Source organism: Pelobates fuscus, chromosome 1 (assembly GCF_036172605.1).
Source record: "Pelobates fuscus isolate aPelFus1 chromosome 1, aPelFus1.pri, whole genome shotgun sequence".
Lineage (NCBI taxonomy): Eukaryota > Metazoa > Chordata > Amphibia > Anura > Pelobatidae > Pelobates > Pelobates fuscus.
Window position 1 is genome coordinate 457,629,555 of NC_086317.1, and position 25,197 is coordinate 457,654,751.

The 25,197-nt window shown below is 41.4% G+C and overlaps 1 protein-coding gene across 1 annotated transcript; it reads left to right on the top strand.

Moving 5' to 3' along the window:
• Positions 1–834: 834 nt before the first annotated feature.
• LOC134585353 (high-affinity choline transporter 1-like) lies at positions 835–24,176 on the top strand. Its single transcript, XM_063440762.1, has 8 exons — positions 835–1,012; positions 9,941–10,054; positions 12,701–12,856; positions 17,726–17,874; positions 18,051–18,194; positions 19,440–19,593; positions 21,761–21,978; positions 23,646–24,176. The coding sequence occupies exons 1-8, from the start codon at positions 835–837 to the stop codon at positions 24,174–24,176; spliced, it is 1,644 nt and encodes a 547-aa protein (XP_063296832.1).
• The last annotated feature ends 1,021 nt before the right edge of the window (positions 24,177–25,197 follow it).

Consider the following 25,197-nt stretch of genomic DNA (forward strand, 5'->3'; position numbering starts at 1 on the left):
CTGGGGGAGTTGAGATGGGCGCTGGGCGCAAATGGATTAATCTTTTGAGGTAAGAGTGCACCCAAGGGCCTCCTAGCACCATAACAACTTAATTTAGATTAGGTTTTTATGGTGCCTGGAGTGTTCCTTTAAATTCTGCCTTTTATTATTGGTGTAATTATTTCTGTATTTTTTTTTATATATAATTACACACTGTGACTACTTAATGATCATAATAAATGTTTCTTTATTATGTTCTGTATTTTATCATCACATTATTGTACAGGTATAGGCAATACTATTGTGTTTTCATATTGATTTTTGGTACATTGTGTTTTATAGTTTTTAATCTAATCTGGCCGGGGTAACCTAGGACTCTGCAGGCTTTCATTATCCTAATGGTGGAATCTATGAAATCAGAATCAGTGTTGGTGGCAATAATATTTTGTTATCATTATTTTATGTCTAGTGCAGACTAAAAGGGATTTTTAACCCTTGAGCACACCGAAGCAAGTCATGGCATGCTTGGAGCAGCCTTGTTTGTGACACTGTGTACACCTAATTTGTTAAAACAAATATTGTTCATTGTGCAAAACTTATGACTTCTAAGACTAAAACCAGAGAATGAATAGATACATGAGTGCAAATAGTTAACAGTTTCCTTTAGAAGATGATCATACAGCTAAGATAAACATCTATGACGGAGAGGGACCAATAGAAATGTTTCTATACAAAACCAGTAGTCAAACTGCCCATTTATCAGTGCACAACACTCACACAGATAATCACAAGACTGTCTAACACTATAAATACACTAAATGCTGACCTCTGCATCCTTAGTAGTGCGAGATCACAATGGCTCTTAACATTCCAGCTCTCGTCTCGATAGTGTTCTTCTATATAATAACACTGGCCATTGGTGTATGGGCTGCCCGGAGGACCAAACGGATACAAACCAATGGAAACCACACTGAAGTAGCCATCGTAGGAGGAAGAAGCATCAATTTATTTGTTGGGTTGTTCACAATGACAGGTACCTTTTAAACTTATAAAATTCCACTAGGGTCACTTTAAGAACAAGCAACAAATACAGATCTTGTACTATAACTTTAATAATAGAATTTCAATTGAAAGAGTACCTTTATTATTTTTCTTTTTTTTTTTTTTTTTTTTTTTTTTTTTTAGTCAATCAATTTTTATTAATTCAGGCAGAGATATGGGTACAGAATGAAGAAGGGGGGTACAAATGAAAATTTTCATACAATCTGGGAGCATGACATCAATTAATCGCAACATTTACATGCAAAGAGTGTAGCTGGTTGCTATGATAGGCATTTTATATAAGAAACACTGTATGATAAATAGTATCAGAACAAGTTGACTACCAAGAACGGGTTTACGGTCAAGCAGTATCTTCAGGGAGATTGTCGAGTGCTACTGGTATAAAATTGGACTGAATCATCGCAAAGGAGCCACTGTAGAGGATGTCCCATATCGTATGGGCGACCATAAATTGTGGGGCCAAGAGCATCCACTGAGTGGGTACATGCACTGCTATCTACCATATTGAGGACATGCGAGGTGCGTATGGGGCACAGCAAGGCTAACAGGTAATCTAGTGATTAGAGGGTGGCCACAGGCTGGCAGTTTAGGGTGTCAAGCAGTTTATCATGTCTTTCGCAGTGTGGCCCTTACGGTCAGTGGCTAGGAAACTCTGCGGATGGGAGAGGCATGTCTGTGGGTCCCACACGGATGGGCCTATAGAAAGGCAGTCCAAATCTGGTAATACATACGGGTGTCGGTTTATAGTCGTCAGTGGTTTGAGCTTATGGTCGAGCGTCAGCTAGTCTGACCGTCTGAGACAGTCTTGTGGGCAGAGTGGGGGGGGAGGGGATGGGGGGGGGGCGTGGAGAGAGGGGGGGGGGAGAAGAGAGGGGGGGGGGGAGAGAGTGGGGGGGAGAGAGAGAAGAATCCGAGGCCCCGGCCCGCGCCCCTGCCACCGTGAGGTACCACAGCCAGGGCGCCCAGGTGCGCGTGCATTTCTCCTGCCTGTCCTGTAGCGTAGCCGTGAGGGATTCCATGGTGTAGATGTCTCCCACTCTGTCTAACCACTGCTGGAGAGTGGGCGCATCCCGTTTCTTCCACTTTGTGGGTATCAAGGAAGTAGCGGCTGTCAGCAAATGTTTAAGCAGTGACTTTTTATAGGTGGTGGTTGGTATGTCTGTGTGGTGTAGGAGCATGGACAGGGGTTGGAGCGGTATGGTAGTGTCCGTGATTTGTCGGATGGTGTCTCTAATCATTGTCCAGAAGGGAGCGATACTGGGGCAGGACCACCAGATATGGAGGTAGGAGCCGTCTGTGGATCCGCATCGCCAGCAGTCCCCAGACGTCTCTGCGTCCATTCGGTGCAAGGTGTCGGGGGTTCGATACCAGCGGGTTAAAATTTTAAAGTTTGTCTCCTGGTATTTGGAGCTGATGGAGCATTTATGCGTGAGGGTAAAAATCTTTTCCCACTCCTGATTAGTGAGTGTGGTCCCCGTCTCCCTCTCCCACCTGGACACATATCTAGGGAGCGGAAGGTTTTCGCTGGTCAGCAGTAGTGCATAGAGTCTGGAGATCCCCTTATCGGGGTGATTTCGTTGTGTGCAGAGCGATTCGTACTGAGTGGGCTCCCTGTGAAGGGGTTGTGTGGATGGAAAGGACCTATAGTATGCCTGGATTTGTAAGTAATGGAAGCTGTCTGCGCCCGTGGGTGCTTTGTCCCCAACGAGGTCCGCCAGGGGCTTGAGCCTGTTCGCTTGTAAAAGTTGACGAAAGTATAGCCAGTCCGAGTCGGTGAATGCACGCAGGTCTGCGGGGGTGAGCACCCCACCAATCTTAGGATTATGTGTAATGGGTGTGAGGGGGCCGTCGGCAGTCGTGAGTTGGTGTGAGTATCGCAGTGACCTCCAGACTTTCAACGTGGCGTCTATGAGTGGGTTTCCAGTTCGCAGGGGTCCCGTCTCCTGGGAGCTCAGCCACAGGCGGGATGGGAGAGAGCCACCCGTCTGTGTGAGTTCCATGGGAACCCATAATTTGGTCGTGGGTCGTGCGTGCCAGTCCACCATCCGCAGTAGGTGGGCCGCCTGGAAGTATCTTAGGAAGGACGGGAGCCCCGCGCCCCCCTTGGCCCTGGGACGTTCTAGAATCGCCCTACTCACCCTGCTGGCCCTCCCGTTCCACACAAAAATACGTACGGCCTTAGTTATGGTATTGAAGAAAGTTCTCGGTGGGGTTATGGGGACCGCCTGGAAGAGGAATAGGAGACGTGGTAAGACATTCATTTTGACGGCGTTTATGCGGCCAAACCAAGAGACGTAAAGGCCCTGCCATCGTCGGAGGTCTAGCTGAATGTCTGACAGTAGGGGGAGAAAATTCAGTTGGTATAGGAGGGCCAGGTCTGTGGGGAGCCAGATCCCTAGGTATCTCAGTTTAGAAGTGCACCAGGTGAAGCGAAATTGTGTGCAAAGGTGTGCGGTTCTCTCAGCGTCAAGCGAATTATTTTTATTATTTTTCTAAGACTGTCTCACTGTTACTATTATACAAATGAATGGTTCTCATTTTATTTCCGTCAATTGAAAAAAAAAAAATTTAATGGAAGATTTGCAATATTTAAAAAAAAGAATAAAATATATAACAATAATGACATAAAAAAGAAACTGGGGAATAAAAAAAGTACAATAGTCATCCAATAATATACAATAGATATACAATTATACAATAATTACAAAAAATAAATACAATACTGTGATTATTATGAGATTAAATAATATGAAAAACAATATCTATGATCAAGTGATGATAATGGTTATAAGCAATAACCATGTCTCAGGATATTAGTGTTTTCCGATGGTGGTCTAAAGTGGATGGTGGATGCAGCCTGGAAACCCCAACGTGATTGTTTTTAACTGTTTTTCATAAATAGGAGCATTAGAAACTTCCAAATATTTTTTTCTTGTAATTGATAATAAGACAAAAAGGAGTTTGATGAAAAAATAATAATTGATATACCTAATTAAATGAGAATACCAATATTTTAATATTTCATATCTCATTTTATTGAGCTTGAATGATGAAAGTATGGGTGGGAATCAACAAAAACAGAACACGCAAAAGGAGTCAAGAATTCATTAAAAAAATTATTGTAAATTAAATTGTGTTTTTTTTTCTGCTGCTACCAACAGAGTTATTCAAAAAACTTGAATTGTCACAAATTCTAAATTAACTGAATGTCAATATTACATTTTATGTGAAAATAGTCAAATGTGCATGTGATATGGATAATTTTTCCATTTTTAAATTCACTTTGAATTCTACACTTTATTAATATGTAAAGTTAAATTATTTTATTTAGACCCCCATCCCAAAAGAGGAAGGGGTGGAAAGCCATATGTAGCTGCCCACCAAGTGATTGACTAAACCCTCCACCCGCTGGCTATATGTGGGGGTATAAAGTGAGGGCAAATAACATGTCCTCTGGTAATTTATTTAGATCCTCACATACTACTGATACGGCTGGAAACTAGGGGAAAGCTGGACCAGTTGCTTACTAGTTGATTGATTTAGACCTTTAAGGTGCTGGACAAGGGTATGGTTTAGGGTATGTTTTCCCTTTATTAATCCACTTATAATCCCTTCACACCGCTAACAGGATGGAAATATTAATGTAATTTGAGGAGATGCCAATTATTCAACTGTTTGACCCCTTAAGGGCACAGCTTCAGAAATAAAAGGCCAGTATGACGGAAAAGTTCTGCCATGCGTCCTTAACCCCTTAAGGACCAAACTTCTGGAATAAAAGGGAATCATGACGTGTCACACACGTCGTGTGTCCTTAAGGGGTTAAAGGACCACTGTAGTGCCAGGAAAACATACTCGTTTTCCTGGCTCTATAGGGTCCTTGGGTCCCCCTCACCCTCAGGGCCCCCTTCCCGCCGGGCTCTAGGGTGAGGAAGTCCAATAGTTTGTTTGTAAATCATCCCTTACCTTTTTTCCAGCGCCGGGCTTCCTCGGCGCTGGGGACTCTCCTCCTCCTTTCCCTGTCATCAGCTGAATGCGCATGCGCGGCAAGAGCTTCGCGCACATTCAGACAGTCCTTAGGAAAGCATTCTCAATGCTTTCCTATGGACGCTGGCGTCTTCTCACTGTGAAAATCACAGTGAGAAGTGTGGAAGCGCCTCTAGCGGCTGTCAATGAGAGAGCCACTAGAGGCTGGATTAACCCTAATGTAAACATAGCAGTTTCTCTGAAACGGCTATGTTTACAGCAGAAAGGGTTTATCCTAGATGGACCTGGCACCCAGACCACTTCATTAAGCTGAAGTGGTCTGGGTGCCTATCGTGGTCCTTTAAATGGATTAATTAGTAAATCCTCACTCAGGTATCATTAGAAAGGGATTAGTGGAGAGTTAGGTCTATATGACTTTCATATTTGCTTATTATCAGTGTATAGCATGGACTTTATCATCTCCCGTGGTTAATGGGGGCAAGGGATCCCAATTTATTATGATTGGTTATTTTTGTGCAGACACAGGGGTATTTTGTTTGTATAGAAGCACAATATGATACAGTTTGACTGGTCTGCTAAGCAATATATTCACATTTCCCTTCTTCCTATAAAATAATTTGCAGTAAATATTGGCTGCATGCTATACACTTAATCACATGCAATTGGGTGCTCATTTATCATAACATGAGATAAAATAAATTGCAGATGGTAATTTTGTAACTCCAGCAAATTTCAAGAATTCATTTGTAACAACTTTCTGTAGTATAATACATCCCAGATAACAATGAAATATGTGTGTCCAAAATATTTGTTCAGCCAAGCGGGATTTTCAGGTACAACAAACAAATTATCTAAATTCGATGAATATTTTAGAGTCTGTGGAAATTAAATGCAGATATCTTAGAACATTTGTAGATTTTCAACTGAAATGTTGTATTTGAGAAAACATTCTAAGGTCCTACATTTATTAGAACACGAGTCAGTACGGCACTGGACATGAAAGCATTCGTTGATTAAGCGTGGCTTACACAGTCACACGCCAAGCTCTGAGGTTACATGCGTAACGCGATGTGACCCCAAATGTCAACACCCAGCGCCCTAACCACAAACTCAGACAATCGAGACTTTGTGCAATGTTCAGAAAGAGACTTTTAGGCCCTGAAGCAAGAAAACACCCTATAGGAATAGTGTCACAATTCAATGCATGTTTTTTATTATTTATATTTTAATGCAAATATACAAAGTGTTTAAAGTGTGATGCCTTTGGGTACCATTTGTACATTTTTTTTTTATCTATTGCAATAATGTATAGTTCCCTGTGAGATATATTGCCATCATAAATTATATTGCTGTGATGTCTATGCATATTTGATTGTTGTCTAATCAATGTGTCTTTGTTACTACAAGTTATCTTACAATAGTTATATTCCTGTGTAAATAGTTTGTTTGTAAATCATTGATTTGTTGGTTAACACTTATGTGAGGAATTCATCACTTCGATAACATTAAGAAGACGCACAATAGACAGATTTTACTGTGTGCACGAGTAATCACAAAGGAAACGGCAGACATTTTTTTCCAGACAGCAAGCAGAATGGTATCTAAATTAAACTTAGAGATGCCCACTTAAACAGGTCATTGCTCACTCATGGTAAATAATTAGTGTTCAAATATTGCATTTTCCCATAATTGTAAATGTAAGCTATATCAGAGAATCCCCTGTATCCATTTTAATCTCTCACAGTTTGATAAAATCGGAATGGTCCCGTACCAAATAGGGCAAAACCCTTTGCTGTTGTGCAGGGCCAATAGGACCACAAAATGCAGACACTGTGCGCAGTATTTAACAATGTCCGGATTTTGCTAATCAGACTCTGAATGAAAAAGTGACTGTGTAAAAGTGCTGTTTAGTGGATATGTTACTATTATAACATGCTAGTGATGAGGAGATTTAGAAACAAGCTGCTGTCACACCAAAGTATGTCATCCCTTTTAAAATACCAATCAAAAAAATCTTGGCAGTGTAAAAGAGTTAATTATGTGGTACATTGCAAAAAGTAAAAAAAAAACAACCTGTGTGGGTCAATATAACCATAATAATAAGGAGGCTTTTAACAGGTGGGGGCATGTTTACTAAACTATAAACTAGTGGCTGGGTGTCCGTCGTTTAGGGGCGGATCCAGAACTGAATCTCGGGAGGGCACTTGGAGATTATTACAGGGACAATCCAGGCACAATAACCACTACAGCTCTCTGTACTGGTTATGATTCGAGGAGCGCCGTGGCGCCCTCCCTGAGTAAGTAGTCAAACCGTTTAAGAACAGTTTGTCAGCTTACATGGGTTCTGCCAGGATATGGGCTGTAGTAGGGGATAGGGCCTGTAGTGTGTGTGAGGGGTGCAGTATGTGTGTGTGAGGGGTGAAGTGTGTGAGGAGTGCAGTTTGTGTGTGAGGAGTGTAGTTTGTGTGAGGAGTGCAGTGTGTGTGTGGAGTGAAGTGTCTGTGTGAAGGGTGCAGTGTGTGTGTGTATGGGGGGCAGTGTATGTATTGGGTGTAGTGTCTGCTTGTGGGGTGAAGTGTCTGTGTGAGGGGTGCATTGTGTGTGAGTGGTGCAGTGTGTGTATGTGTGAGGGGTGCAGTGTGTGTATGTTTGAGGGGTGCAGTCTGTGTGTGTGTGTGTGTGTGTGTGAGAGAGAGGGGGCAGTGTGTGTGTGTTTGTGTGTGTGTGTATAAGGGGCTGTGTGTGTGTGTAGGGATTCGTAATCTCAGTCAAAGAGGTGGAGCTACATGGAGGAGGCCACTGTTTCCAAATATGTGTGTGATGATGTGTTTTTGTATTTGTGTATTTGTGACTGCTAGTGTGTGTCTGTGTATGTGCACTTACATGCATCTGAAGGGACCCACAAAAAAGAAAACTGTTTGAGCTGTTTTACGTGTTCCTTTGGATCCTATTTAGTTTGGTATACAAATACCTAGGGTCCTCCTAAAGTAAAATAGTAATTCAGACACAAACCTTGCTCACTGTGTTTGGAATTGTATCAACTACACCTCACTAGCAAGGCCTAACGAAGACCGAAATCATCACGTGGAATTGCTGCATCTCTCATGTAGTGAGAATGTGCCATCGTTTCGGATATGGACTGCCTTGTTCAGTGGGATCTCCCTGACATATGCAAATAGGATAGGGGATGATCTGCTAAATGTAGATACAATAAAGGAACATAGCGTTTAACTGTGTGGGAACTGATACTAATGTGAAATCACAATTGGTCACTCACAGATTGGTAGAGTTAAAAAAGCCTTCAATGGTATCTTTTCTTTTCAGTATCCAGTATGTTGTCCCTCCTCACATATTCATCATAGAGTAGATGTATGTATCTCAAAAGAGAAAGATATATACACAAATGTAGTGCACTTCCAGAGTTCAGATAAAAAAAGTATTTAATAACTTACATTTGGGTATAAAACAAAACAGCTTGTCACCATACACGTCCTACGCGTTTCGTCCTAAGTTTGGACTTCCTCAGGGACTTGGTGCAATAAAAAGTAATAACAGGATCTCCCTGATATGCAGCTGTAAAGTGAGCTTAAACTAAAGGGTGGTTATTTGAGTTGTTTTCTGATTTCAGTGTTCTTTCGCACCCTGTTTTACTTTTATTATAATTTATGAGGCACCACTTTATTCTGCAGCACTTTACAATTTTACAAAGACAATATAAAACAGCAGGTAGTTGACAAACAAACAAAATGGTGGTAGAACCAGTAAATGAAGAAAAAAGATTGTCCTGATCAAAGAGGAATAATTAAAGTGACACTATAGTCATCACTATATATATATCTATCACTTCATATAATGGTTCTGTTGTCTACACCGTGTCCCTGCAATCTTGGCACTGTAAACACTGCCTTTTATCTAAAAATGCTTTTCAGATAAAAGGCAGTGTTTACCTTGCTGTCTAGTACTCGCGCTTGCAGGACCTCTCACGGGCGGCTCCTCTCCTTTGGAATAACTTGCCTACTGCCATCAGACTCTCCCCTAGTCTTCAATCATTTAAGAAGGGCCTTAAAACCCATCTCTTCAGGAAAGCGTATGGCCTCCCAGAGTAATCTCTCCCTTACATACCTGTCTCTTGCTCTCTCCTATGGGATAGTGCTTTGCTCTCTCCTCCAGCTCTGCTTCACTCCTACTTGATATTTCCTGTCCTAATGTTTCTAATACCCCACCTCCTATAGACTGTAAGCTCATTTGAGCAGGGTCCTCTTCAACCCATCGTTCCTGTACGTTTTCTTGTAATTTTCTTATTTATTGTTACATCCCCCCTCTCAAAATATTGTAAAGCGCTACGGAATCTGTTGGCGCTATATAAATGGCAATAATAATAATAATAATAATAATAATAATAGTAACACCTCTAGTAGCAGTCACTCAAACGGCCACTAGAGGTGCTTCCTAGTCCAGTGATGTGTGGAGGCACTGGGGTTCATCGTCTCCACACCTTGCATGGAGACGCTAAACGTTCTCCATGGAGATGCATTGATTCCTCTATGAGGAGATGCTGATTGGCACAGCTCAGCATTTTGCTGCGCATGCGCAATAGCCTCCCAGTGCTTTCCTATGGCCATGGCAAGACTTGCACTGTGTAAGAAAGCAAGTGAGTAAAATCAGAATTTTTCTGCACAGAGAGGGGGCCGGTCACCAAACAGCCATTTCAGCACTATATGTGCTGTATTGAATATGGATTGAATATGGATCGATGGGTTTCATACGTACATTTTTTTTGTTGTTGTTGTTGTAAATCATATTTAAGGTCAAATTAAAAATCAATACAAATAAGTCTGAAGGATTTTAAAACACACATATTCTTGCTCTCAAAGGTTGTACATACCTTTAATTCTTTTTTTTTCTTCTTTCTTAGCAACATGGGTTGGTGGCGGCTTTATTAACGGATCAGCAGAGATAACCTACCTTCCAGGAGGGGGACTGGTATGGCTTCAGGTACCATTAGGATATGCAATAGGACTTGTTTTAGGTAAAAACTATTCATCTTTGTAAATGATTTATGTATCGGTTACATTTCTGTTTTACTTCGATGCCATCGTAATGAATGTTAGATGCTGAAAAGTACTCTGTGACTTGATACTGCATAAAAACACAAAATTGATTTTTAACCACTTAAGAACCAAATATTGCACTTTGCCCTCTTCACAACTGGATCCCTGTAAACCGGATGCCTGCATTGTATTATTAATTAAAGGGAAACTCCAGACATTAAAACAACTTAATCTAAATCAGGCGTAGTTAACCTTTTAATACCTACTGCCCACTTATGTATCCTTTTTGATGGTAAAATTTCCTTACCACCCACCGTGACACATGATTGGCTGAGAAAGGTCTGCAGACACTCTAAGCCAATCAGTGACTTCCCATTCACTAAACAAGCTTGGAAATCAGTCTGTGTAAATTAAATACATTGCTCTTGTTCCAAATTACATTTTAGTTGCATAAATTGCTTAGTAAGTTACTTAACATTTCTCAGAACAGTCCCGCCCACGGTCACGTCCCCAGTCACATCCTTAAAATTAAATTGTTATTCTTTGTAAATTTGAAATGTTGGGAGGTATAGAAATACTTTATGAGTGAAGAGTGTGACTTCTTCCTTTTATTTTACAAAAAAGTACAGATTTCCATAGAAACTGGCACTTTTATAAATTAACCTTCTTTCACCCCTCTGTTAGACCGGCGCTCCTCAGCCTTTTCTCACCCAAGGAACACCAAAGCTTTTCTCAGAATTCCACGGCATACCACAAACAAAAATATCTAGAAAATAAAATAAGAGTAATACAATCCATACACAGAACACCTGTGTCCACGTGGCACCCCACCATGTACTCCACTTTGGACAGTCTTGTGTAAAGCAATGTCCTGCAACAGACTCTCTACTGTGAGCTCACCACTGCACCCGCTGACACACAATCCCTTGCTCCCTAAAGACATATCGGCCTGGTTATCTGCTAGTTGTTTGCACAAACACAGGATTGCTCTAAGAGACATATTTAAGGATAGTCAGCCTCCCGCTGTCAGAGACTACCTAACCATACAATTCCTGATTTCGCTGACAAATTCTAGCATCACAGACTGACAAACAACCTCCAATCCATACTAGGTAAAAGGGAGGACTTCAGCCCCGTACTGACTGGAAATTCTTGTCCAACACAGGCCCCTATGGCTTCCTTATTTAGGTATAAGTAAAATGCTTTTCTCAATCCAGCTTAGTGATTGGCTGAGAGCGTCTCTGAGAAGAACTCTTTACCTAGCTTGAACGTGCACTCAGAATACTATGTGTTCCTCCTGCCAGGTTTAGCAGTTTTACCTCACTGCACAACCATCACAGAGCTGCAGCACTCTGGAACCTTGCGGCACATCCAGTAAATCCGGCGATGTAACACCTAGCACGCTGGTTGCGGAGCACTGAGTTACTTCCTGGTTTACATAGCTCAGTGGAACTAAACTCAAGAGGCAGCAATTGCCCAAAACACCTGCCTTGCACGGATTTCTCATTAAGTTGCATTGAGTAGTCTGTGATTGGACAGACACAGAAAGTATGGGCGGGGTTTGAAGGGGAGGGATTGCAAAGGCTTCAGGCAAGATATTTACAGCTTGTTCAAGCGGTTTGTAGATATATCCCCAATAAAAAAATGCACAATTAAATACATACATGTTTCATTGGAAGTATATCTACTAAACAGATATTTTGTGATTTATTAAAGGACCACTATAGTGCCAGGAAAACAAACTCGTTTTCCTGGCACTATAGTGCCCTGAGGGTGCCCCCACCCCTGGGTCCCCCTCATGCCAGGCTGGATGGAGAGGAAGGGGTTAAACTTACCTCTTTTTCCAGCGCCGGGCGGGGGACTCTCCTCCGCCTCTCCTACTCCTCTCCTCCTCCATAGCGACGTCATCGGCTGAATGCACATGCGCGGCAGGAGCCACGCGTGCATTCAGCCAGTCCATAGGAAAGCATTCTCAATGCTTTCCTATGGACGCTGGCATCTTCTCACTGTGAAAATCACAGTGAGAAGTGCGGAAGCGCCTCTAGAAGCTGTCAATGAGACAGCCACTAGAGGCTGGATTAACCCTATTATAAACATAGCAGTTTCTCTGAAACTGCTATGTTTATAGAAAGAAGGGTTAAACCTAGCTGGTCCTGGCATCCAGACCACCTCATTAAGCTGAAGTGGTCTGGGTGCCTATAGTGGTCCTTTAATCTATTCCATTGGGGAAATAGAGTGTCCCTTTCAAGCATTTTTCATGGCTTTACCTTAAACACTGTGTTATAGTCTTTTATGTAGATTGGTTTATAATGCCATCTAGTGGTTACATTGTTGAATAACATTACAGAGAACCTGGGACGCATTTTCAATCTGGTGCTTACCATCATATGTTTTTTTACTATATTTATACTATTACCCAATTTAATGGTACTCATTTTATCTACCTCGGAAGGGCTGAGTCAACCCTGCCGGGATTTGAACCTGCGACCCAAGGGTTGAACAGATTCTACTGATGATGCAATAAATAGCTGTCTATACATGAAAATGTCTGTTTTGTTAAACGTTTATGTGTTTACGATAACTATCACACTTATTATTTTGTGTGATGTTTTTAATACACACAGGTGCTCTGTTCTTTGTCACCCCAATGAGATCTAAAAAGTATTTGACCATGATGGATCCTCTCCAGGAATCCTACGGCAATACCATGGCGAGCCTTCTCTTCATCCCAGCGCTTATAGGAGATACATTTTGGTTTGCTGCAATTCTCTCTTCTTTAGGTAAAGATAATGGGATAATCACGTTTTAACATTACAATGTGTATAAATCAAACAAGGAGTTAAATAAAATTGAATTTTGATGGATGCAATAGCTCCAGCAGAAGAAACAATGTTTTCTTTTATATAACCCTCCAGGCCTTAGAAAAAAAAGTGAAATACTTTATTTGCATGGTACAAGTTGTCTGCAACATTGTGAAGGTAGCATTTAAATAATTAAAAAAAGATTTATGGATGAGAACAGGAACATAAATTGACACTATAGTCACTCAGTGTTCCTGTCCCCCTTAGTCCTGCAATGTAAATCGTTGCAGTTTTAGAGGAACTAAGGACTAAGACTGCCTCTAGTGACTGTCAATTAGAGAGCCACTAGAGCAGGGGTGGGGAACCTTCGGCCCTCCAGATGTTTTGGACTACATCTCCCATAATGCTCTTACAGTCATAATGCTAGCAAAGCATCAAGGAAGATGTAGTCCACAACATTTGGGGGTCCGAAGGTTCCCCACCCTTGCACTAGAGGCACTTCCAGGAGGTTAGACAACTTTTTCGCTGGACATTAGTTCACGCTCTGCATGAGGACATCCAGCGTCCGTTAAATTAAAGCAAAGCTTTCCTATGAGGAGGGCCTAATGAACTCAAAGTTAATATGTTTTAATATGTTTTATATTTTGTTAAATCGTTCTCCATTTTTTATATTTTCAATTATCTTACTTTGTTTTATTTTAATTATATAGAAAATGTCATGCAGAATATGTCAACCAGAGGCATAACTTGAATTCACCGGTGCAAAAATTGCCTTGGGGCCCCTACTCCCTGGTGCCTCATTCCCCCCCCCGGTGTATCATTCCCGTGCCCAGGCCCCTCCATGTGTCTTATACCCTCTGCTCCCCTAGCCAATCCATGTGCCCCATCCCCTCTCCCCTCAGCCTCTCCATGTTTCCCATACCCTACGCCCTCCCAGCCCCCACCATGTGTCCTATTTCTCCCTCTCCCCCTCCCTGTGTCCCAGTCTTACCTCTCTCTCCCCAGGGCCGGATTAAGAGCACAGTGGGCCTGGTGCTGACAATTATGATGGGCCTAATTACGGAATCTTATTGACCAAAAATACTAAAACAGTCATACCTCCCAAGCGTCATGTATCTGATGGAGATGGTGCTGGAGGGAAACTCATAAGATGCAGCTATAAGAAAACACATAGTCTATGTAAATCCATAACCCCTAACAGCAGTGTCCAGTGAAGCAGGAAGTCAATGGGCCGGGTAAAAGGGTGTGCCACTGGCGCGAATCACGTGACAAGACCTGCCAAAAGGGGTGAACATGCCATAAAGGGGGCATGTTTGGCCAAAGAATTGGAAGGTTAGCCTGCCATGAATGCATGGCAGGCTGCCTGCCAATCCTGCAGACTGTCAAACTAAGGGCATACTATGCAGGCAGCACCTTGAGCTTGACATAAATGCATCTAATGATGCGCTCACTCCATACTTTCTAAGGACTGTCCCCTAGCACTCGCTGGTCCACTTGTCTCCTTACCTTCTTACTAGCAGGCAGAAGTTCCTGGTATATAGTCAGACCACCACTTTTGAGCCAGCAGCTGCAGACTTGAATACAAGTAATATTTTACTATATTTAGGGAGGCAAGAAGGGGACAGGGTGATGGTTTTAACATGATAGGGTCAGAAATACATGATGGTGTTCCTGACCCTATATTGCTCCTTTAACCCCTTAAGGATCAAACTTCTGAAATAAAAGGGAATCATGACATGTCACACATGTCATGTGTCCTTAAGGGGTTAAGCAAGAGTATGTGAAGAGTAGTTAAAGGAACACTATAGTCACCTAAATTACTTTAGCTAAATAAAGCAGTTTTAGTGTATAGATCATTCCCCTGCAATTTTACTGCTCAATTCACTGTCATTTCACTTTGTTTCTGTTTATGCAGCCCTAGCCACACCTCCCATGGCTATGATTGACAGAACCTGCATGAAAAAAAAAACTGGTTTCACTTTCAAACAGATGTAATTTACCTTAAATAATTGTATCTCAATCTCTAAATTGAACTTTAATCACATACAGGAGGCTCTTGTAGGGTCTAGCAAGCTATTAACATAGCAGGGGATAAGAAAATCTTAATTAAACAGAACTTGCAATAAAGAAAGCCTAAATAGGGCTCTCTTTACAGGAAGTGTTTATGGAAGGCTGTGCAAGTCACAAGATTTAACTCGTAAATGGCAGAGGATTGAGCAGTGAGACTGCAGGGGCATGTTCTATACAACAAAACTGCTTCATTAAGCTAAAGTTGTTCAGGTGACTATAGTGTCCCTTTAAGGTTGCCACCATTCTTGGAAAAAAATACCAGCCTTAATTATTTGTATAATTAATTAGTAATGCGTGACATCACATGATGTAAATCACAAGGAGTGACATCAGAGAAAATTCTGTAAAATCACCAACAAACTACTCACAATTTCATTCTGCTGTATAGATGGATTGCTCCCAGTGTCTCCCTGTTTCCCAGTGTCTCAGTCTTGCAAGTCACCCAGTGTCTCAGTGTCCCTATGTATCACAGTGTCAGTGTCCCCATGTCGCCCAGTCCCCTAGTCTCCCAGTGTCTGTGTCCACATTTCTCCCAGTGTCCCAATGTCTCAGTGTGTCCCCATGTCACTAGGATACTGGGGACACTGAGAGACCCGGGGACACAGAGACATTTAGGGAAACTGGGAGAAATTGGGACACTGAGAAACTAGGGACAGAGACACTGGCAGACATGGGGACACTGAAACATTTGGGGACACTAAGACACTAGGGACACAGAGACATGGGAACACAGACATTGGGAGACTAGGGGACACTGGGAGACTAGGGAACACTGGGAGGCAGACACTTGGGGACACTGGGAGACATGGGGACAGTTGTGGACATAGACATGGGGACACTGGGACATATAGGGACACTGGGAGACATTGGGACACCAGGCACACTGAGACACTAGGAACACAGACACTGGGAGACATGGGGACACTGAAACATTTGGGGACACTAAGACACTAGGGACACAGACACCGGGAGACTAGGGGACACTGGGAGACTAGGGGATACTGGGAGACTAGGGGACACTGGCTGGGAGACAGACACTTAGGGAGACATGGGGACAGTTGTGGACATAGACATGGGGACACTGGGACATATAGGGACACTGGGACACATGGGGACACTAGGCACACTGAGAGACATGGGACACAGACACTGGGAGACTTGGGGACACTGAGACACTAGGGACACTGGCTGGGTGACATGGGAACATAGTGTCTCCGTGTCCCAATGTCTCAGTGTCTCCCAATGTCCCTATGTCTCACAGCGTCCCCATGTGTCTCAGCATCCCCATGTGTCCCAGTGTCCCCTAGTGTCTCAGTGTCCCCATGTTTTCCAGTGTCCCCAAGTGTCTCAGTGTCCCCAGGTCTCCCAGTGTCTGTGTCCCCAGGTCTCCCAGTGTCTGTGTCCCCATGTATCCTAGTGTCTCAGTGTCCCCTAGTGTCTGTGTCCCCATGTGTCTCTGGGAGACTTGGGGACACTGAGACACTAGGGACACTGGCTGGGTGACATGGGAACATAGTGTCTCCGTGTCCCAATGTCTCAGTGTCTCCCAATGTCCCTATGTCTCACAGCGTCCCCATGTGTCTCAGCATCCCCATGTGTCTCAGTGTCCCCTAGTGTCTCAGTGTCCCCATGTTTTCCAGTGTCCCCAAGTGTCTCATTGTTTCCAGGTCTCCCAGTGTCTGTGTCATAGTGTCTCAGTGTCCCCTTGTGTCTGTGTCCCCATGTGTCCCCTAGTGTCTGTGTCCCCTAGTGTCTCAGTGTCCCCATGTGTCCCTGCTGCCTTTCCCCCCATCCCTCACTTACCTGAGCTGTAGAGCTGCTGTCTGGACTCTGTGCTGTGTTGCTGCTCCCCACGGATCAGTGAGTAGTAGAGAGAGGCAGGGATATTCTGTAACTTCCTATTCCTGCCTCTCTCCACACACTCCACACACGGTGCTGGTATTGCAGAGTAATTTCCATTTATTCGGAGAAAATTACCTGCATTTGTAGTGCAGGTATTACTGCAATACCGGCACGGCCAGGCTGCCTCAAATACCGGCTGTGCCAGTAAAATACTAGTCAGGTGGCAAACCTAAGAGTAGTGTGTAAAAAAAAAAAAAAAATGTTTTTTTTTTTTTAAATGGGCCTACTCCATGGGCCTGGGCCTGGAGCTGCAGCTCCATCAGCCCCTATGTTAATCCGGCCCTGTCTCTCCCCCTCCCTGTGTCTCCCCTCCAGTTCCAGCATTTCTCTGCCACTGTTCCCAGTCTGACAGGAAGTTCTCTCTCAGTGAGCACTTCCTGTCAGACCGCTCAGCCACGCCACATACAGGCAGGAAGGGAGCAGCACAGCACAGCTCTCCCCTCCTGCCAGCATCGGGAACCACGGACCCGGGCCGGTTGGGGCTGTGCACGACCCATAAGTTATCCAGGTGGCCCACGGACGCAGGGGTTGCAGCTACAGCTGGGCCCCCTGTAGTGTGCGGCCTGGTCGCAGCTGCGACCGTGGTAGGTACGCCACAGATGTCAACTGATAAGCCTTCATTGCGTCGCTTTTATAATTGTTGAATATGAAAAACTCGCTTATTACTCTTCATTGCTGCTGGTCTGATATTGTTCATTCTTCGGTTCTGCTGCTGCGAGGTTACCGTATAGGAAGTGATACAACTATTCAGCCTCCTGTCTCATGTTAAAATGACTTTATGGTTAAACATACCATCTACATGACCGTTTTGTATGCTATCTTTTGTGTATGTTATGGTGGAATAGTTGATCATGTCAAATTCAACGATTTCAACAGCATCAGCAGTGACGATCATTATGGACATCCAGAATTACTTATCAATCATCGCGTCAGCTTGTATCGTTATAACGTACACCTTATTTGGAGGTCTCTATTCCGTCGCATACACCGACGTGATACAGTTACTATTCATGATATTTGGTTTGGTGAGTATAACACAGATCTACAATGATTTCCACTTATCAAAAATAAGATGACTTTCATTGGAACTCTTTGTTCATATTTTTATTGACCTATTAAAATCACAGCAATAGGCATTGATTAAATCTTGAGCCTCATCGCAGTAGATTATTTCATTTCAATATGCTTTTCTCATCCTTAGTGTCTTTGTCTACCATTTGCTATGATGAACCCGACCTCTCTGAGTATAGTAAGCACTGCTACTCAAGAAGTATTTCAAACGCCCTGGCTTGGAAGACTGGACTTGCAGTACATTGGAGTATGGATAGATTCTATTCTGTATATTGTAAGTATGGTAACTGTTAGACTTCTGCAATTCGGCCGAATTTTGACCGATTCTTGAACTCTAAAAATGCACCTGAATCATGAGCCAACTGAAACGCGCAATGGTTTGAGCATGCTCATTTTGATTCATGATTCTGAATTTTTACAATAAAAAAGATGACTAAGGGGAAAAACTGATTGCTGACTATGGGACAGTCACGAAAAGTAAATTTTATTCATAGAGCAAGTGGAGAGTGCGCAATAGAGAGGGGAAAAAAAGAAACGCCTTTTTGTATTCTCTCCATTGGTTACTTTTTCTCAGTTGATCTGTGAACCAAATAGCAAGAAAATGTTATTCGCTAAAGTGAGAATTCAAGGGGAATTCAAAGTAAATTTCATATTCAAGGTATAAATAGAAACATTCTCTAAGCCTGCTATGCAGGGCCGCCATCAGCTGGGGGTACCAGAAGTACACCTATTGGGGCCAGGGCCACCCGGCATACCCAAGTCACATATTTAAAAACAAATAAATTAATTAAAAACAAATAAATAAAAAGTATATACGATATATTTATTAATAGCCGCAGGGAGGGAGATCTCCTAACTCTATCTTACCTCTCCCACTCTCTATTCATACCTATACTCTCTTATCGTTATCTGTGCCTCTGTCTAACTCTCCTTAAATGTTTCTGTCTCAGTACTTCAATACCAGACAGCTGGATCCTGCTATGGAACATATCTTGTTCTCATGAAGACATGCATAGAGTAGATATAATTACAATACAATTAGTATTGTTTTTAATAGCAATTATTTATTTATTTATTTATAATTAAAATATTTTACCAGGATGGATACATTGAGATTTCTCTCGTTTTCAAGTGTGTCCTGGGTCCACAAAACATTGCATGGATACAATAGGATACAATATTACAAAAATCCAATATACAAACTATATATATATATATATATATATATATACACACATATATAAATTTAATACATAACAGGTAAAAAATATATTCAAGCATGACAGGTGCATTCTGTGCTGAGGTATATTGAGGTATAATTATCATGGACAGGATGCCATCAGATTTGTTGGTAATTGCTTGAATAAAGTTGTTTTTTATTCAGCATGTCAGTAGAAGTGTAATCTCTTACCTGCCATGCTATAAATCTCCAAAAAGCTCCATAAGTAAAAAAGTACACTTACCCTGATCCATTCTCTCGATGTATTCATTGCAGTGATTGCCTAATTTACTCTTGTAGAGTCTCGGGAGCATCCCTTGGCAGATTTACTTCCAGAGAATCCTATCTGCCTCGACAACATCTCAAGCCAAAATAACGTCCTTACTGAGTTCAATCACATGCATGACGCTGGCGGTACCATCGGTCTTGGTTGGAGCTGTAGCTGCTTCAACAGGTATATATAAATTGATAAAAATTAATCATTTTCTTACAGTGAATTATTACAAATTATTTGTGTCAAAACTTGTTAAAATGAGAGTTTTACTTTATTTGCTACCTACACTTTTTGAATACGATTTTAAAATAAGCCAGAGATGTGTATGTAATGTGCCTGAAAATGTAGTTGCTGTGATCTATTTTTGGACTTGTTTCCCTGCTGGCCCATAAACTTCATTAGTACAAAGATCTGTTAAATGGGTATGGCTAAAATCCTAAAATTATGTTTTCTTGGTCCACCCGGCCTATAATGCCTTTATGCTACCTACATCTGCATCCACTGGTACCGACCACCTCTTAGCGGTTACCATTTTGCAAATTGGCCAAACAGGTTTGTCTTAAATGCCATAACAACTGCAGTAAGACACAATTCTCTGAGCTAGTTTCCCTGAAGATTTTATCCAAGAAACAACAAAATTTTGTTTAGGTAAAAAGTGCTAATCTGGAAAAAATCTCAAACTTTGCTATAGTGACAGCTTGGCTATTTAGGTTTAAAGGGACACTGTAGGCACCCAAACCACTTTAGCTCATTGACGTGGACTGGGTGCACTGTCCCTATTGCACTTAGTGCTGCAATGTAAAACATTGCAGTTCCATAGAATTGCAATGTTTTATTGCAGCTCTAAGTCTGCCCTCAGTGGATTATTATCAGACAGCCACTAGAGGGCTTCCTGAATTGAAACGGACCTTTGGTCCGGTATCTGACGCTGGACATCTTCACGCTCTTCATGAGGACCTCCAGCATCAGATTTTTCCCCATAGGAAAGCATTGGTCAATGCTTTTCTATGGGGAGGTCTAATGCGAGCGGAGCATTTGCCGTGCCTGCGCATTAGACCCCGCTCGTCACGGGACGGAGGGAGAGGCAGAGCCGTGACCCAGACCCGAGGGACATTGGCACTGGGATAAGGTAAGTAAATAAAGTTTTTTTTAACACTTTATTTAATGAGGAGAGTGGGGCAGGGGGAGCAGTAGTGCCTAGGAATACAGCATTGTATTCCTGGCACTGCTGGATCCCTTTAAATTTGAAGTTTGCTATATAGTCAATAAACCTTTTATGTTGCCTGACTTTACAAATTTCACAAATATTTATTGAAAACTACATACACCATGCTTATAGAAAAGCTTTAATTCTTGAATGCACTTTGATATGGAATAAAATAATTTTTCCTGTAGGATGTATTGAAAGTTTGCAGCCATTAAAGAGACAGCTTATTGTAGTTGTTCTGGTGATTATAGTGTGTCCCCTGCAGGTATGTTCATGTAAACACTGCCTTTTCGTGATGTCAGGAAGATCAGGAAATAAAGGTCAGGAAATAAAGTAGGTTTTCTTACCTTTTTAGTGTGCGAATGGGGGGCAAGCCACCTAAATTGTGTCTTTAACACTATAGGGGCAGGAATACACGTCTGTATTCTGATAGTGTTCCTTTAACTTCTCTTTCCCTCTATAAATTTAGATAATGCAGCCCTAATTTTTAATCAGATAGCGATAGGTGGTAATTTTTATTATTATTTGCACCTATTAACCTCTATGGGAGTATTTAAAAACTTACTACAGCCACTAATTACCATTATTAATAGTTATGTTTTGTAGATTGGATGGCAGATTGGCTTGTTGTTATTCAGCAGTTTATTAGCTTGTTGTAACAGATTAAGACACGCATGGAAACAGACCAAAAGTGAAATTTAACACAGTACAAAGTCAGTCAACATAAAAGTGGAAAACACAACTCATAGCCCGAGATATTAGCAACCAAAAACCTCCCTCCAACAATTTATACAAATATGCCAGCTCAGTAAATATTTTTGCATGCGTGCGACTCTGATCATTATCATTCAACAAACAGTAGTCTTGGGAGCAATGGTACACCATTTATGCCCACAGTTTGCCTTAATATTACATATAGTACGGAAATAATCTAATTTGCAGATTTTATATGCACTCAAGTGCTTTGATTTTGTTGCTATATTGTTATATGGATATTCTGTGTGAAATGCGTTGGATACTATACATTTACTGAATGAATGATTTGCTACTGTCTGATTTGTACATATGCATGTTAAAAATTACCTTAAAACATAAAACAAATGAATCAGTTACTTATGTATCTATTTTCATATTTGCTAGACTGGAATCAGACCAGCTATGGCTTGCCTACCCCTTACGAGCGTGGAGAGGCTGGCATGATATTGCCCATTGTATTTCATTATCTGTGCCCCTCGTATGTGTCGGTTGCTGGTCTGGGGGCTGTTGCAGCTGCTGTTATGTCTTCTGCCGACTCGTGTCTTCTGTCATCCAGCTCAATGTTTGGTTACAACATATATAAAAAGATAATAAGGAAACAGGTATTGAATACATTTTTTGTTCAAACTGCTTCTCTCGTTTGCAGTTACTACTGCAAAGGATTCTGGGTGGGCCTATGTAATTAAGTTCATCAAAGAACCTTTTTTCCTAATTTGTTCCACTTGTTACTTGTATTCCTTGGAGTATATGTCTGCTATGTACAACAGTTTATAAACACAACTCAGGAAGAGGTGCAAAGCCAGTGAACCACTCATGTGAAGTTGTTTCGCTGTTAATGCAACTCATCAGCATGAGGTTGGTTACTGGCTTGCTATTGAGGATTGGTGATACCTGTGAGTTGGGAAGGGGGCGTTTACTGAGAAAGAGCTTGAGTGGGGCAGCTAATAGTTGTGAAGGAGAAACAAAAGCACTTATAGAATAAAATGATGTGGAGACAAAGTGTACAAGGCAAGAGTGAACTGAAATGAGGAAAAAGTGAGTGAGCATAGGACATGGACACTTTTAGATCTAGTAACTGATTTCTGCAGGAGATTGTATTATTGCACTCAGACATATTTTTTTATGCAATAGAACATCTCTGGAATAGAAGGTTTGTGCCATGTAGAATTTATTATTTGATTAGGAATCGGAGGCAAATAGAAAAGTCAGAAGGAGGAAGTGTATTTAATGGGGAGAAACTTGTTTTTTATATTGATAGAATGTTTTTATTTAAGAGATGTCTTAATGTGGGAGCTATAAAAAGCAAAAATAAATGGACTTAAAATTAGCACTTATAAGTTCTTATGGGGACAGGAGTGTCCCGGCATCATTTTATCTTCAGCATTTAAACCATTGCAACAGTTAAACCTCAAAGTTGGTGCTCCAGCGACCGGCACCTCTGCTACCATGCTTCCTTCCTTCCTCTCTGCCTTGCAGTATGAAGAAGGTTTAAACTGGTAGCTGTCACTATCCACCCATTTAGAGCAATAGTGTGTGCTAGGAACCAGAGTCAAAGCCATTAAAAACAGTTTAACACCTAAAGGTACGATGGAGCCCAGACACTGTTGCCCGCACAACAACTACAATGAACTTAAGTTGTTATAGAGGGTTGGGAGTGTTTCACTAATGAGAGACAGTTGTGTGGTGAGAGAGGGCAGCGTAAGTTTTCATAAACTTATCTTGTGCTGCCGCTGCATTTGTGGACCAATTTGTAACTTCATGCAACAATTCCAGATCAAACTCCCCATATACATGCCTACCTACACGCAAAGATACTTTAAAAGTGTGGATGGCTCTATCTTTGTGGCTTTGCAATGTCCATATGACCATTAACTTTGTAGGACATAATTCATCCACATGTAGTACCATATGGTGATGTCATGGAGGGACGGAGCAAAACAATTTACTTTTTAAAATATTAATCTGTGCAGACGACAACACAGAGAGGTCACGGAAGAATCGTCAAAAAATTTGATTTACAAAAATAAAAGATGACCTTGTTTTAGTTTGCCTTTTGCCTAAGTGTTTGGTTGGAATCTTGAATTGTTGATACAGTTTTTAAGTTCTCCAGTACATCAATCTTCCCTGATAATCTATTAAGAAATATATGTTCTTTTTGTGCTCCCCAATTTGCATTTTCTTCTACTTATGCAAGGCTTATAAAATTATAGCTGAGGACAAATCCAAACATTGTTGACTGAATTATTAAATATAGATTTGTTTCATGCAGGCATCAGAAAAAGAAGTAATGGTGGTAATGAGGATTTCCACCGTCATCTTGGGATCACTGGGAGCCAGCTTTGCCTTCTTGTCCAACTCAGTCTACGACTTGTGGTTCATGTGTGGAGAACTGGTGTATGCTCTTGTTTTCCCTCAACTCTTTTGCGTCCTTTTTATACGTAAAACAAACACCTATGGGTCAGCTGCTGCGTTCTTTCTTGGACTCGTGTTGAGGGTGCTTGGTGGAGTGGAATCACTGAGACTCCCACCTGTGATACATTACCCATGGTGCACTCTCATCGATGGAAACTATGTCCAACTCTTTCCATTCAAAACATTTACAATGCTGGTTACACTCTTTATTCTAGTTGTGGTGTCTTACACAACAGATATTTTGTTTAAAAACTCATACCTACCCATACATTGGGATATTTGCCATATTACAAAGGCAAATGACATAATCCAAGAAACAAAAACTGAAGTAGAACTTTTACAAGTAAGAAACACAGAAAACTGTCATTTACATGGTGCTGAGATGTAAATAATTTTATATCTGTAAAATGTTGGTTTATAGGGTCATGCAAATACCAGCTAGCAGGTCAATAGACGTTTTCAAAGTTATGAATGTGGTGACAAAATATGTCCAGACAATTAATTCTACGGTTTGGAATGATAATGATAAGATTTTCTGTGATGGGCATGATGGACTGTGGTAGGAGTAAACACTGTGATGGGCATGATGGACTGTGCTAGGCATAAACTCTGTGATGGTACTGGGGCATTGTGGCAGAAGTAAAGGCATGAGAAAAGTTCAGATTGAGGACTGATATTATCAATGCATGGTACGGACAGTGCAAAATAATATATTTTTAATTGTAAATTATAAGGTATTTGCTCCATGTTACCTGATTTTGTTTTAAAAATAGTTCTTTATGCATGTTTCATAAATGTGCTTTTTTCTCCAGAACATTTATTTAACTTTTTTTTCTTCATATGGTATATTTTGGAGTCGGAGCCCAAAATTCTATGCCTACAGGTACCTGAGAGGCACATCCATCCCTTCTCTATAAAACGTTGTACCAAGATTTGGGGAAATTACTTTCTGAAATCATTGACACTGAGATAAGTTTACCCCATTGTGACGTTTTCTGAAATTCTGGGTATTTGTCACTTTTGCCATGCATTGGTTCTACCATTGTTTATCACATTACTTGCACCCATACATAATAAATGTTGTTTTTAAAAGACAGATACATATTTTCTTTCTGGTAGTCCGTATGTATATATACATGCCACAACTTTAACCCCTTCAGGACGGAGTCAATAGTGCACGTTCTGATCAAAACAAAACGTAAACAAAAACTGGAATTTGCGCTGTATGTCTGTTCAACCGTAATTCACCTCTTTCATATTAAATGCACCCACACTTATTATATATCATTTTGTTCAGGAGAAACAGGGCTTTCATTTCATATAAAATATTTATATATGAAACATCATTTATTATGAATAAAATTAAAAAAAACTGTGAGAAATTTTACAAATAAATTAAAATTTGTAGT